At 33.3% G+C, this 15,710-nt stretch overlaps 1 protein-coding gene across 9 annotated transcripts in view; it reads left to right on the top strand.

Annotated features, from left to right (window-relative positions):
• ATF2 (activating transcription factor 2) overlaps positions 1-14,478 on the top strand; it is a 50,119-nt gene extending 35,641 nt beyond the window's left edge. For all 9 annotated transcript variants that reach the window (XM_062578379.1, XM_062578372.1, XM_062578376.1 and 6 more), the window contains 3 exons: positions 405-611; positions 6,598-6,703; positions 11,817-14,478. In XM_062578379.1, coding sequence (XP_062434363.1) covers positions 405-611; positions 6,598-6,703; positions 11,817-12,043 — 540 coding nt within the window. In that variant the 3' untranslated portion in view covers positions 12,044-14,478. The remainder of the gene's footprint in view (positions 1-404; positions 612-6,597; positions 6,704-11,816) is intronic.
• Positions 14,479-15,710: the final 1,232 nt, after the last annotated feature.

Here is a 15,710-nt window from a genome sequence, read left to right as displayed (position 1 = left end):
GGTAGATATTAGTCTCAATCTTTCTCCTCAAGCGTACAGTCCTATAGATACTGCTGTGAAAAATCTCAGTGTCTTATTGGTACAAAGAAAACATTTCCAAAAGTTCCATTCCTAAACACTGGTTTGAGTACACAGATATTTTTTTTATCTAAAGCTAGAGCCTTAACAAAAATGTAACATGTTAATGTAATATGGTGAAGAGTGTAAATTCAGTAAAAGTTCTTTAAAAATAGCTATATAATTACATCATATAGCTTTCTGGAAAAGATATTTCTAAATATGTTCAGGTTTTATGCACATACTGTGAATGCTTTTCTAAAGATGTGTATGTTTCTATGAATTCTATGGTTTGAATCATGAATAGTGTTACACTGATAACCTCTTTATGTTTTTACTATTTTCAGGCATCACCAGCTCAGCCTACACCGCAGACAGCAAATACAGGTGGTCGACGAAGAAGAGCTGCCAATGAAGACCCTGATGAGAAAAGACGGAAGTTTTTGGAGCGAAACCGTGCTGCCGCTTCCCGATGCCGACAGAAGCGGAAAGTCTGGGTGCAGTCATTGGAGAAAAAAGCCGAGGACTTGAGCTCACTAAATGGCCAGTTACAGGTATACTTTTTATTTCAAGCAATAGCTAAGATTTTGCTTTCCTAGGCAATGATCCTGGATCAGTGGAGCATACACTTCCCTGAAATACTTCTGTAGATGGTGGCTCAGTTTGAAACTGAAAATTCAATATCGAAATGCACATATCATCAGTAAAATAAGAATATAGGGAAATACTTAATTTTCAAGACTTGTGAATCTAAGGATCCTACCCACTCGTCCTTTGTTCTGTTTTAAATAACTTTCGAGCTGTGGTATTAACAAGGATGATGATACATTGGCGTAAAGGCTCATTAGCCAAGTAGTAGCCTTAACTTGAACATCTTGCTGTTAACAATTTGTATCACAATCTGAGTTATTTAAATATATTCTATTTTGATTTCCTTTTGTCTTTTAGTTCTTTTTAACTCCACTTTTTTTTCCTTTAAAGTGAATATAGGGCTTGTGAAAGGTACCAGATTGACATCACTGGAAACTGAAGGCCTCTTTTACCCATAGAACAGGTACAGCACAGGCAGTGGCAGTGCAAATTTCATCACACTACTCTCCCGATGTATATAAATCCTATAGTAAGGGATGTATACTGTAAGAAGATAGTTTAGTGTATGTTCTCAGTCGTTTTTCCAGCTCCACTGGAAAACTCAGTCGTCTGAAAGTTGTGGTGTGGACACATTTTTCCCCTGAAGGACAATGTAGGACCCTTTTGTTTAAACTACTATTAAAAGATAAAGCATACTTTCTTAATGTATTCCAGCAAAACATAAGAATTAGCACCAAGTTTTTTTCAAAATAAAAAGTCTCAAAACTTTCTTTTAGAGATGATAAAAAGGAAAATTTCCTAAATAAAGAATTCTTTTTAAAACTCAATGGCAATTATTCTGATATTTAAAAATTTTCCTTCTTGTTCTTTCTTCAGAGCTTGTTGGCTGAGTTTGACCCAAGTTGATACATATTCATAGATATCCCTCATATTAAAATTATTCTCTCATGATATTTGATAAAGAAAGTGATATAGATAATTTTGAAGTTAGATTACTTGGAAATATATTAGTCTTCTCATACCTGTTCACAATTTCTAGATGTTCCTTAAATGTAATCACAGTCTTGACTTTAAATCCTCTGATGATGAAATTGTATGTAGCACCATAGCTTAAATAATCTAAGAAATAAGTGAAGATAGACTTATGGGAAGAAAAAGAGAAGGGAAAATAAAAGATTGGCCATATTTCAATTTTCTTAGTGAAAGAAATTTTGAGTATTAAATGAACTACCTTTAACTTAAAAACATCCATTTTTTAACTGAAAACAATGCAAGTACCATGTTGTCATTGGTAATAAATTGTCAGATTCTGAAGCCAATAATAAAAAGTCATTTTTATTTTTATTTGTCTACGTGTACACACTCATTATTCTCTGTAGCCACTATTGTAAAACCAACATTAGAGATGTACAGTTGCAGAATATCCTAGTAGTCTTTTGGTTTTCATTAACAGGAAAGAAATCCTGTTTTTGTTACATGCAGTATGTTCCAAACCCTGTTTAATAGATGAAGTGTAAACTTAGAGTAGTTCTCAGATATTTTAATAAAAATAATGCAGCTGTCTACAGCTATGCAAATTTAGCTTTTTACCTTGTTATCAGGTAGCAATGTGCCCTATTTAAAGTTCTTGAGTAAACACTTGTAGCAGTTTAGGGACTGCAGTTGAAGCCATTTCAGGGAAAAATTTAACAAGTGTTATCCCATACAAGACGCCACATTTTCTCCCCCGTAAAAGAGTCAGTTTTTCTCATTTGCCTTTGCCCTGTTTGTATTATGTGCTGTATTTAGTCTCCTTGGAAATAAAATTAGGGGTGGGATTTGAATGCAAAGTCAGAAAGGAATTTATTATATATTATTTATTTTAAAGTCTATACTAAAAACATCTGTTTATCCTGTGACTTTATTTCAATGATCTCCTTAAGGTCTTCTAACCTATTAATCTATAACTGTGATTGCCTGGGTAAAATATGAAAATATAAAATATTATGATATTTGTCCAGGTGCATTGTTTAGGCCTGTAATTGCATCTAAACTTTTATTCTGTTTTTAAAATATGTTTAATATGAAAAAAGCTTTAGATTTCAAGATTTCTAAGCTTAGTGAATTCAAGTAAAAGAAATTTCTTAGCCTGCCAAAAGCAAAACTGTTAACTGTGAAGAACAGAATGACTTGTAAAGAAAATTGAATGTCAGAGAAATAATTAAACTGTACTTTATGTGAAAACATTAATCAATCCTGTATTTCTTTAATAATTCTACACTTGACAGGCTAACAGAGCTGATCAGCATAGTGGGCAGTAATGACCCATGATTACTTACATTGTATTTAATAAGTTTAGAGTTTTACCTTAGTGTACAGTTTTATAGACTACATAGTAGGGTTTAGCAGTTCATATTTTGTTAATATCTAAATACCCTGCTCTGCTGAATTTACTGAGGTGTCATTCTTTCAAAAGTAAGTTAATACTAAAACAACTTAAAAATTTTATTGTATTGTTTTGCATAAGAAATCTTAGCTTCTTTTAACAGCTATTAGTTTTCTTAAGTATAAATTATTTTCAATGTGAAAACACAAACAAAAACTGTGTAAATTTAAAGGTTTTTAAGAAAGGAAACTCTTTAGCAGTGCATACATATCTTGAAAATATTTTTTTACTCTGATTTATGTTCATAATTCTCAGGTTTCTGTAGATGAACTTCTGTGCAAGAAAAGTCTACTTTGACTTTCCTTGATACAGCCCAGTTCCTATATTTATTTCTCTTTTAAAATGGTTGAATATAACTTCATTTTATTTAAGTATTATTCTTCAAATTTTTTATTTAAGAGAACATTTCCATCAGTTACATCCTGTCAATGATCTCTTTACATTAGGTTTTATTATTTGCCTTTACTATAGGCTGTATTCTGTAAATTATTTCATGCTTCACCTTTTAGAAGTTTTTTCTGCTTGCTTTTGTGAACTCTTTTCTCTTCTAATAAGTTGGATTGTTTGTGGAGCTTGAATTTGATATAACACTTTGTGTTGCCTCTGAGCTTGCATAACTGCTATTACGTGAAAGATGTTCTTAAGGAACTATTGACAGTCTGTCCCCAGTGGCTACTCTGTATTGCAGTATCAGACATCAAAGTTCATATATGGTCTCTGCTTATGTCTTGTTGCTTTAATAATCTCTACAGGGCATAATATTAATGAACAGTGTTTGTTCTGACTGGAAGGATGGCCTATCTTCCTTAGGAGGTCATTGCAGATTTTAAAGGACATTCATTAGCAGCAATCTGTGGTGGTTTGTACTAATGCTGCAGAAGCTGCTTGAAGGAGGCTAAATTGTGGAAAAAAATGCACATAAATAAAGATCCTTTTCCATACAGATATATCCAAAAAAGGAAAGGACAGCTAGTGTTTAACTCAGACTACAAGCTATCCCCTCTTTTTTGTAAAGAAAATCACACGTTAACAGTTTGGTTGAGATGGAGGGACTTGATAATATCACACACACAGTAAGAAAAATACAAAGTGTAAGGATGCTGGTTCAGTTCTAAGAATCCACTTTTATTACCAACCAAAAGTGGATTTTACTAGTAATAGATAGATAGCAACCGTTGATTGCCTTTCTGTGACATTCCCTGTACTGTGTGTCTAGCAGACGTACTCTTGCTGTTTTTGAGAATGATTCATAAATTAAGTATGGCACTATTGGCACTCAGTGTTTGTGTTAGTAGCAATGAAAGGTATGTATTCAATGATAATACTTCAGCATTTGTAGTGTGTATATAGGCTGTGCGGCTTCCATTTTTCAAATCTGCTTTAATGTAAGAGAACATATTTGGTTGTTTATATTATTGTTAGCAAAATTCTTAATACTTATAATACAACTGAAATTAATCTATAAACTGCCGTTTCAATCATTTTCATAAACATTAGTGTTATTTACACTGGTAAGCAGACATTTCATTTTTATATATGCTATTAATATGTAAAATTCTCCCTTAAAATATGAGAGACAAAGGTTAGAAACTTGCTGAAAACTTTCTGGATTGGGTCATTTATTTTATTGATGTTCCTTAAAACAACCAGCAGAAGTATGTTTTATATTCTTGGATGCTACTGGTTCTGCAGCAACTGCAGATTATCGATAAGTGTCTCAAAACTATACACGCACTTCCCTCTTGCCCCCTTCCAAACTTCGTTGATTTTGTGCAGCTTCCTGCTTGGCATCCAGACTTGTGGCTCCTCAGTAAATAACATGGTGAACTAAGAGGAGACCGATAACTGAAGATGTAAGTAGCGTACTTACCAGTGACAGCTGGAGATTTCTGGACATGTAATTCCAGGGAAGCCTGAAAGGGAAACTGAGAGCTGATAGTGTTTGGGTTTTTTAATTATTTTTATTGAAACGTTTATGTTTATAATCACTTTTTTCTTTCCTTTGAAATTTCAGTCAAGTCAGATTTTTGCCTCTCTTTATGCTCTCCTTTTTGTTTTAAATATCAAGTTTCTAAAAGAGATATTTGGCGAAGTAAAATGACTGAATAAAAAGCAGCACTTAGTTTTCTAAGAGAACTTTGCAAGTATAAATACTTGAAGAGTTTTATCTCCTCAATGGAAGAAGAGGACACAAAGAGAATCTTTGTCTTAACAGATTTTTTTTAATGTTTATGAATTATTATTTAGGATACTTAAACCAAATAAATTCTCTTAAAATTTCTTTTCCTTATTTTAGAATGCTTTTAGTTATAATTCATTTTCTCTTTGTATTGCTTCACATCTAACTTGTACGTAAATAGGCTGAAGTTGTCATGCATTTTTTCCACCTAAGTTTATTTGCAATACAATTTTCTTGTGTTATTTCCTTAACTTGCTCCTAAATGCAAAAACATATTTACTGAGCAATTATGACTGTAGTGTACTATGGTAGTGTTCAAAGGTTCTTATAGGCTAAGTAACTTCAAGTATTTCATATTGATGAGGAGGATTTACATTTAGAAGAAAAATTAACCCATGAAAAGCACACATAGTGACAAGATGTAGGGATCACAAAGCATTACAGATGGATTCTGTAGCTACATAAACATTTTTCTGCTCTTTTAAGTAAAAATGAATCTATCAAAATGACATACTGTTCTTAATTTGGATTGTCACGTATAATGCATTTATGTAGTGCTTCTTCATCCGTAGATACCAAAGTGCTTTACAAGGAAGGTAAGTATCTTTGTCCTCCATTTTACAAATGGGAAAATAGAAGCACAAAGAAGTAAAATGACCTTGCTCAAGGTCACTCAATATGGAGTGCTGTAGCTTGGAAATGAACCCAGTTACTAGATCCTGCAAGCGCTGCCTCCTAGATTGTACTCTGCTTTTGTGTCATAAGCTGACATTTCACGGTTTTATCATTATCAGTTATAGATATTCCTTCCTACAAGACTTAGTTTGTGCATGGTTACCAAAAATAAAATCAATGTAAAAATAATAGACACCTGCCAAATTTTTTTTTAATGTCACATAAGATTTCCTTTTACAAAATCTAAATCTAAATATAGTTGCCAAATATCATTCTGCATTGGTTAGCTTTTCTGTTTTGTTGGCTGTGGCATCTGTTAAAATGTGAGTAGTTAAATGTAGGCTTACTCTGATTAGAATTCATCACAAAACCCTGCAGAATATTCTTACAGTAGCTGCATCATGTGAATGAGAGTATATGCACACTCTGTAGTCTGCAAACTAAAAAATATGTTGTTGTTTAATGTTCCTAGTTTATGTAAAACATAGTCAAGTTTTAGCTAATATTTAGGTATTCTAAAGTTAAAAGGAACAAATTTTCAATGTATACCAAATGGAAATTTATTTTATTTACCCCTAAATGAACAACTGAATCCTATAAAACTTAATACTTACCTTTAAAATGTGTGTAGTTTGAGCCACGTGAAGTATATAACTTTCTTCTCCTTTAGAATGAAGTCACCCTGCTGAGAAATGAAGTGGCACAGCTGAAACAGCTTCTTCTGGCTCATAAAGATTGCCCTGTAACTGCCATGCAGAAGAAATCTGGCTATCATAGTGAGTAATGTTCCATTACCTATAGCCTTAGGCTGCATCAATGAAATACTGCCAAAGTGAACTGAATGAACATTAAAAATGAGAAGTGCTGTTCTAATATTGCATTAAAGATTAAAAAAAATCTCAAAGGTTATTGCAAGACAGGAATGAATGTGATAATATAAGTCCTTTCAGTTGAAATGTTGCATAATGTTAAAGGTTTTATGTTGGCTTCATAAATGTGTATGATAGTTAGCATTTAAAGACTATATGCTACTATACTTGCTTTGGAAAATATAATTAAAGTATTAATAGCACATGATAAACCACTTCTTTATACTTTATCTTAGCCGCCCCCCCCCCTTTTTTTCCATATTGTAATAAGATTTCAGTTGAGGTAATATAACGGCTGTCCTCATTTACCATAACATCCAGGATCAGTCAAGCCATTAAAATAATCAAATGCAGATTCATGGCTGTTACTGTACACTGTCTTCTAGATTGTTTTGGTTTTCAAAATTAAGCAACTACTTTTCTATAACCAGATATTTTCAAAAAGCAATTCTAATAGTTAAGGGAATACTGAGAGCTTCTGTAACATTGTATCTTTCCTAATACATACCTTTATTTTAAGTTACTCACTTGATTTTCATCCTTCCAGCACTTTAAAGGTTAATTATGCTTTTCTGACTTGTAACTTCATTTTTGGATATGATACACAGTGCTAGAACCAGCTGCTGCTGTTGTAGAATAAATGGCCAATTTTGTCCATTGTACACAAATTTGTAACAAATAACTGAGCTGGGAATGCATTAGGCAACATTCATAATATATAACCCACAGCTTTCGTTTTTATGATTTAGTGATATTTCAGGATATTTGTAAATGTGAAGATTGTTTCTGCCATATGTAGCCACTTCATTTTAATTTGCCAATGTCAGTAATGCAGGAGAATAAAAGAACATTTTGTATTGCATGCAAACAGATCCTCAGGTGCTTGCGATAAAACTTAATGGCCACCATCTTTACTTGTAGTCGTTGTAAGCAGTTTCATCAGAATGGGCAATATTTTTTAATTTAAAAGATTCAGGAGATTTAGCAACTATCTATTGCCATATATATTTAGAATACTGATTTTGTCAGTTTTGAGCTTATCAATCTTGGTCCTTTTGATCTCCAGTCATTTTGACAGGATGGAAAATAGCATCTTGGAATAAATTGGAACTGTACAGAAATATGTTTGGGATTTATATTAACAATGATTGCTGCAGGGATGAGGCCATTATGGCTCCCATCTGACAGAACAACATAATTTCATACAGAAGCTACTAGGGGATAACATTATGTATGCAAGGCTTTTTGGAAAGAAAAAAAAATGATTCTTGAATTTTGATGTTTTGCGGATACATATGTGTTCCTGAATTTGCATGAAAAACATGAAAACACAGATCTTCAAACTAGACTGGCAAACTAAGTGCATGCTAAGGATTTCTTTGTTAAAGTACTGATGATGGCCTGTTTAGTAATATTGTGTATTTTCTGTCCTCAGAAAAGGACTACAATGTTTCTAATTTACTGAAGAATGAGAAATAATAAGTACTAAAACACTAATCAGTGGGAACAACCTACACTTTAGAAAAAAATGAAATTATAGTGAACAAGAGAATTGGAGGCATAGCTCATCTAGTTCCTTTAACAGTCTTTTGAAAGTAAAAGTTAAGTACAAATGATAATTTTCATGTTATCTCTTTGAAGGCATTATCTTCATGTGACTGTTAGGAAAGCAGTTAGGCCAAGTGACCCACTTTGTAATTTGGGGGAGGGGAGGTGGAATTGTTTCAGCTAATGTGTTCATGAAAATAACATGGATAGAAAGTGCTTTTAAATAAACATTATGTTCATTAGGGAACAGTCATGTAAGTTGAATTGCTTCAAAAAGTATTGTGTGGTATAGCATTCTGTCTTTGTGGAAGTAAAAGAGACAGTGTTCCTGCAGCGCTGAATATTATACATTGCTGAGACAGTGCTAGTTTATACCGTGAAGACAGTGTTTTAACAGCTAAGTCCAATTCAGTGGAGTTTCACTTATAACACACACAAACAGGCACAAACAAGCTATGGTTTTGCAGGGTATTTTTGGTGCCTACCGACATATCTTCTGAGATCTTTCAGATTTCCTGGGCTCGTTTTTGCCTCACACCAAGTGAAGAGCACAAGAATGAAAATTCTTTTTTCTTCTTCTAAGACTATTCCTAGAAGCCATATTTTCATTATTTTAAATCTCTTGCACTTGCTCCGAAAGAGTGTTTTATCAGAACAGAAAAAACAAAAAAATGGTTATTACGTTTTGAGGAGTGATGAAATTCTGGTGCAGTATATGTGTTGTCAGCCAGTTTAAACTTCTTCATTCTCAAAGAGGAATGGTATTGATTTTGAGTGAATCCTTAAATATATATATGCATGCATACATATATATATGCATGCATACATATATATATATATATATACATATATATATATATATATGTATGCATGCAAATATATAGGAGAAACCTAAATGCTTTTCATCTAGGTTTCAGTTCCATTCTTCTGTACCAAATTATTTCTATAAGTCTCCTTTTATATCTTTTCTTGGATTTAAGGCAGGAATAAGTTGAGAACTTGCAGGAGGAAAATGTGGAGTGAAAATTCTGCTTATGATGAAAGCATTTCTTTCAAATTAAATTGACAATAAGCATACATGTTAAGGGATACAGATCAATGGAAGTAGCTCTTTTTTCTCTGACTGAAAGGTAATGATCTGCTTTACTTCCTGGCTATCTCTGCCTTGCGACATTTACAATTCACCTTTTTCTCTACTTAAGGATCAGAGATCCTTGAGGATCCCCAACAAGGGGAATCAGGATCAGCAAAAGAAGTCTAACTAGGAAGTTTGAGATTTCTGTGAGAGTAACAGCAGCTCAGAAGAGGAAGATCAGGTGTGACAAAATGAAGTTTATTTAATTCATGATGGCCCACTCACTGCCATTTCATTCTGCTACTGTCCTAATTATTAATCCAGTATTTTTTCAAGAAGTGGCTAAAATTTCCTTCTAACAGTTCCTCTTTACTTGTTTTATTTACATCAGATTGTGCTGTTCTTGATGGAAGTGTAGCAAAGATGAACTCCTATTGAATATTGTTAACTGAATTGGCACATGCTCATGTTCTGTTCTCTTTCTCTTGAGTGCACAAATCCTGCTGAGGATCACAAATGTCTTTCAGAAGTATTTTATGTCTCTTCATCTTGCTATATTCAGTTGCCACGTAATCTTAAGATACGTGGTAACTGTCAGTAGTCCTAGCTCAATTTCATCCATCTAGCTCCTTGGATGTTTGAAGGATCTATTTTTTTTTTTTTTTGGGGGGGGGGGCGAATACAATACATGTAAAAATAGTTAGCCTTGTGGGTAAGAACGTTGTGATACTTTCAAAGGATTATCTCTGTGCTCTTGTAAGAGGGATATAAAGAGAAATTGTTACCTTGTTCATGCAGGCACTGTTTCTTAGGAAGAAATATGTCAGTCTTGCTTGCTTACACATTTCTCTGATTGTACCTTGCTTTTCCAGGAGCAGCCAATGCTAGCACAGCTATTATTTTAGAATTTGAAGAAGAGTGTCCTTAGTATAAATGGGATTGCTTTAAAGATTTTCTTGTGTTGTAGAGTTGTCTTGCGAATTCAGTGACTTTTCATACCCAGCATTATATACAAACCTCAGTTCATCATAAATGTCATTTCATCATTTTGTTCATGCTTTGTATTCATTTTTAGTTACTACTCTTGGCCTGGTTTTGTATGGAAATAAGACAGGATGATCACAGTATTGTTCATTTTCTAGAGCTGATGTCATCTTATCCCATCTTTTCTATTTTCCTGGGTAATTTTGGAATTTGTAGGCCAATCTCAAGCAAATCTGAAAGGGATCCCAAGGACAGATCGAACTTTGTTCTGTTGCTGTGTCACAAGCAACCATTCGTACTTCTTCAGATAGTGTTTATGTTTTTCTGTATTGTGTTATACACTGGTTAGTAGTGTTTAGAAAAGGGCTTTTTGTCTTCCAGTTGTCCACCTGTATATTGGGTTTAGGTCAATACATAAATCTTTTATGAAAAATATTCGGAAAACACTAAGTAGTATGAATTGATGCCAGAAAAAAATTATATTTGGTATTCAACAACAGTAGGTTTGTTTTGTTGCTTTGCTTTCCTTTTTTTTTTTTTTTTTTTTTCCTGTCCTTAACTCTGTGTTTTGCTTGAGTGTTTGCATAATACCTTGGATAACTTTTGCATCTCTGAAAAAAGCATGATTTTAGCATGACTAAGACATCTGTATGAGGAAAAATGCTTTAAACTAGGCAAGTTTGTAAACTCTTCTAATCTGTTTGCCCTTTGTCATGAGAAAAGTTGGTGTGACTGTGTGGCTAATTGGCTAATTCACTCCAGTACTTCAGTTTTGTGTAGAATATCTAAAATATTTTTTAAACAAAATGTTAATAAATTAACTCTTATTGACAGACATTTACATAGTAAAAATGTTACTGAACTTCACTGTTAAAAGAATGTAGGTTGAAGTCTTTTGGAAGTATTGTCCAACTAGTAAGAATGGTCTGATTAATAGGAGTTCTGCACAATTTTTATGATACGATTTTCACAGCTATTATTAAACATAGAAGTAGTCTCTTAATTACTAAGCAAATACAGTAAGTGGTATGCTTTAAAAATCTAAATCTAATTTATATAGTATTAGGAGATCTTGTGATATTTTAATCTTTAAATACTGCTTATTGATACGAGCATTCCTCATTAGAATCAGATGTCAGACTCATCAGCTGATACACCAGGTGGGAAATTGGACAATTATGATTAGTTATGATTTTAAAGATGTGAAAATTTTCTTGTTTCCTAAATACTCCGTAATGCAGTCCATATTTTTTGCTTATAAGCTATATTTTTGAAAAAGTCTAAAAATAAGGGGGTTTTTTGCAATTTATTCTGCATTATACCATGAATTTTAATTATTTAGATGATTGCTGTTATCTGGAAAGTGGTGGTGTGCATTCCAGAAAAAAAAATAAATTAATTTTTCTTCTTAAGCTGCAGATAAAGATGACAGTTCCGAAGACATATCAGTGCCAAGTAGTCCACATACAGAAGCTATTCAGCATAGTTCTGTCAGCACTTCTAATGGAGTAAGTTCAACTTCCAAGGCAGAAGCAGTGGCCACTTCCGTTCTCACCCAGATGGCGGACCAGAGCACAGAGCCAGTGCTTTCCCAGATTGTCATGGCGCCTCCCTCGCAGTCGCAGCCGTCAGGAAGTTGATTAAAAACTTGCTTTGCATCAGTTTCTTAGATATACATTTGTGACTTTAAAGGGAAATCAGCAAAAGACCAGTCTCCATCTAGGAGAAATCTGTAGCTTAAAATTATTCATTTTTAAAAATCAAACTTAAATTTGGCTTTAATGATTGGCAGATGAAGATGAGACAGAACAACAGTTTCTAGTCTCTTAGTGAAAGACTTTTTCTTTTTTAATATTAGGTTTACTAGTTATTTTCTGTGCTCTGTGTGTAAAGTGTGTGTACAGTACAATGTGGTTTATTTCATTTTTAATTTGGTATTATTTCAACAAGCATTGGGGTGAATTACTAAGGGTCATCCCCAAGACTGTGATAGTAATATTATGTGACATTTTATACCAAAGTTCTGCATAGTCCCTATTGACTTTGTAATGTTAGCAAGGTCATAAAGCACTAGGCAAGAGAAAGACAGTAACAGTAAATTTGCTTTTAGTCTTTTTGCCTTTTTATTGTTTTGCACATTATGAGAGGAAGAACATTGGGAGAAAAATATTTGGGGTTTTGTTGTGTATAGCATTTTGTTTGGCTTTTTAACCGTCGGGGTGTTTTTAATTTGTTTAATAGGGCCAGTACAGTATATGAGATACAATACTCTTATGCACATACCTGTCCGAGATGAGGATCATTACTAAATAGATTTCTTTGAAAATTGATGTGATGTCAGTTCCCCCCCTCCACTAACACTTTCATTCTGGGGGGAGGAGAGCTTTACTTTTCCAGTCAGAACAGATATCTGTAACTACCCTTTGTTGCTAGGCTAAAACCAGTAAGCATATTGTAAAATACAGGGTTATCAAATATGGAATACTTGCTATTCCAAAGTAGGTTGGTATTTTATGGATTTTTGAGTCACAGACTAAGGAATTTACTCATGGTTTTGGATGCCAGAAAAGCCTAAAATCCTTCTTCAGACAATTCAAGACTTTTTTTGTCATTGTCTTGTATTTGCAAGCTAACTTGTACTTAATTCTTGTGTAAGCACTGTCATCTTTTAGTAGCAAAAATTTTGATACCTTTCTTGTGGAAAAAAAAAAAATCAGTATCTACCGTATCTTGGAAACAATGTAATTATGTGGTGTGTGTGGTGTGTGCGTGAGAATGGTTCAGTAGTTTATGCCAGCAGTCTTTTGCTTGAATGTTTAAAGATGCCTTCAATGTGATGCTGGCTGATAGGTGATTGCAGTTTTAAAATGTTATTTACTGTGCGAACTTGGATAACTAACATTCCATGATGTAGTTTGTTTCTGATGAGATGATTGTAGGTACACTTTTTCTCATTATCCAATCATCTGTAGGATACTGAGTTTTTTAAATGTGCCATTATCTATTTTGATTCTGTACTCATGTTCAAAATACCGTACAATATTTTACAATAGATTAAGTTGTTTTAAAAAAGTAGATGTGTGCTTTCAGGTCGGAAAACTATGTATAATAGCAAAAACAGAAGCATAGTAGCAACTGGCCGTAAAGCAGGATTCCTCTATGTATATAACAAAGATTTAATGCATTTATAATGGGTTGTGTAGTTCATTTGCTTTTCCTTCTCCACACTATACTATCTGTTTTAAGTGTCAGTACCATCAAATTTCACATTTGATTCAGTTTTAAACCTAAAATTGTAATTGATCACAGGAAAATCGTAATTTCTAAAATATACATACATACACACACACACACACACACACACACACACAACCGTACTATAATGAAAACTGGACAAAGACATATCTAAGTCATATATATATTTCATTTCAGGGCTTTAAGCATGAAAATAAGAATTCTAAGTATTTTGTATTTTTAAAATAAGGAAGTTGAGTTGATAACCTCGTGTGTTTAGAAGTCCTTCCCAAATTCAAGGAAAAAAGCTATAATGATTATGTTTCTGGGATGGTAAAATACAATCGACATCTTTTGAGAAGGAAATTAATTGCAAAGGCACAAAATGTGAATTCTGCAAGAAAGCTATACAGTTACTTTACAGTTACTTTTCATTGTAGTTTTGGTGGACTAGATAAGGCCTCATTGATTACACTATAATTTGCTCTCCTAAACACAAAGGCTTTTTAAATCATATTTATATAAGTGGAGTTTTTTATAACAAAACTATTGTGCTTGTAAAATAAGTCTACATAAGTGTATAGGAGACATGTAAACAGTTAATGAATTTAACAGTGGGGCTGGAAAAAGAATCATTCAAATCTGTGTTCAGCAAATAGAGAAAAGTTGTTATTCGTACAACCATGGATTCAGTTTTAAGACATTATGTCACACTACTTCTGTACTTAGCGTTTTGGGTCTTTACATTTGACATGTTTCACAAACTGTACTGTTTTTCTTTTATGTGCAGTTTGCATGAGTAAATCATCAAAGAGAATAAAATCTATAAGTTATGTTCCTATTTTAATGAAATTATAATTGTTCTAAAAGGCAGTGGTGTCATCAGACTCCTTTCTTCATCATTGCAATTATAAGCATCTTTGTGGAACTCATTATTATAATGTCAAGCCAATATTGTGTGAATAATGGCACATATGTTTCTTTAGAAAATAAGCCGAATTTCATCGCTCTGCGGTTGGGTTGCAGCAAAGTCTGAGGAATTAGCCTTAGCTCATTAGTTCCAGGAGCCTAAGGTAATTCTCTGAAAAAAAGGAGTTCTTAAACATAACTCGATGATCACAGATGTCGTGTGGCTGTTTCTTGTTGCAGTGAGTTCCACAGCAAAAATGTGTGTAATCATCTGTGCGTATACACAGTTACCAGCTAACTTTCAAATACCTTAATCACATCTTAATCTATATGAAGCTAGAAAATAACAGATACAGACAGACCACCTGCTCACAGTTTTGTCCTGAAAGTTTTAAAAGAAATCATGCCTTGCCTTTTTTTGCTTTAGAATATTAAAAATTATTTGGTTTTATTTATGAATGTTGGGAACATATTTATGCAGTCATGTTATATTGTCAACTGAAACGCTCCTGACAGACCTCTGACATGAAGGGTTTAAAAAAAAAAAGATAAAGTTACTATGCAGTTGCGATTAATGCGTATGTTGACTAGTGGAAATCAAACTGCACACATCTTTATAGGAGCCTGTAGGCCTCTGTTGCTTCGTTATGTTCTTTTCTAATCATGAGAGTTATATTTGTCACTTCAAGAATGAGGAATTTGTATAACGCAGGACAACTGTTTGGCAGTTTGTCTCCACCATGAAAAGACTTGGTTTTATATCTAATTATTCAACCCAAGTAATCTCCTCTCTTTCAAATCCTAGTAGAGGCTGGGCAACTGTAAATACTACACTGATGGAACTAGATGATGGAAGCATTAGATAAATGGTGACTACAGCTATCAGAATTGCAAAATAGTTTGCTTTACAGACGGACAAAAACATTTTAATTGGTCATCGTAAATGAGTAAATGTTGAAATTAATTGAAAGTAAGGTAGGTTAAATTGCACTGAAGGAAACTTCAGAAAATGCTTCTTGACATGATTGATATATTCATGACAATGTGTCTAATGAAGGTTGGTTGTATTTATGTGCTGCTTATCGTCTCCTATAGCAGAGAAATAATTCAGACTAAACTAATTTACATTGGAAAACAGTAATGGCAAGATAGGCCTATAGTAGT

The sequence above is a fragment of the Rhea pennata genome, chromosome 6 (assembly GCF_028389875.1).
Source record: "Rhea pennata isolate bPtePen1 chromosome 6, bPtePen1.pri, whole genome shotgun sequence".
In the NCBI taxonomy this organism is placed as follows: domain Eukaryota; kingdom Metazoa; phylum Chordata; class Aves; order Rheiformes; family Rheidae; genus Rhea; species Rhea pennata.
Note: the sequence above shows the minus strand (reverse complement) of the source record. Positions and strands in the feature narration are given on the sequence as shown.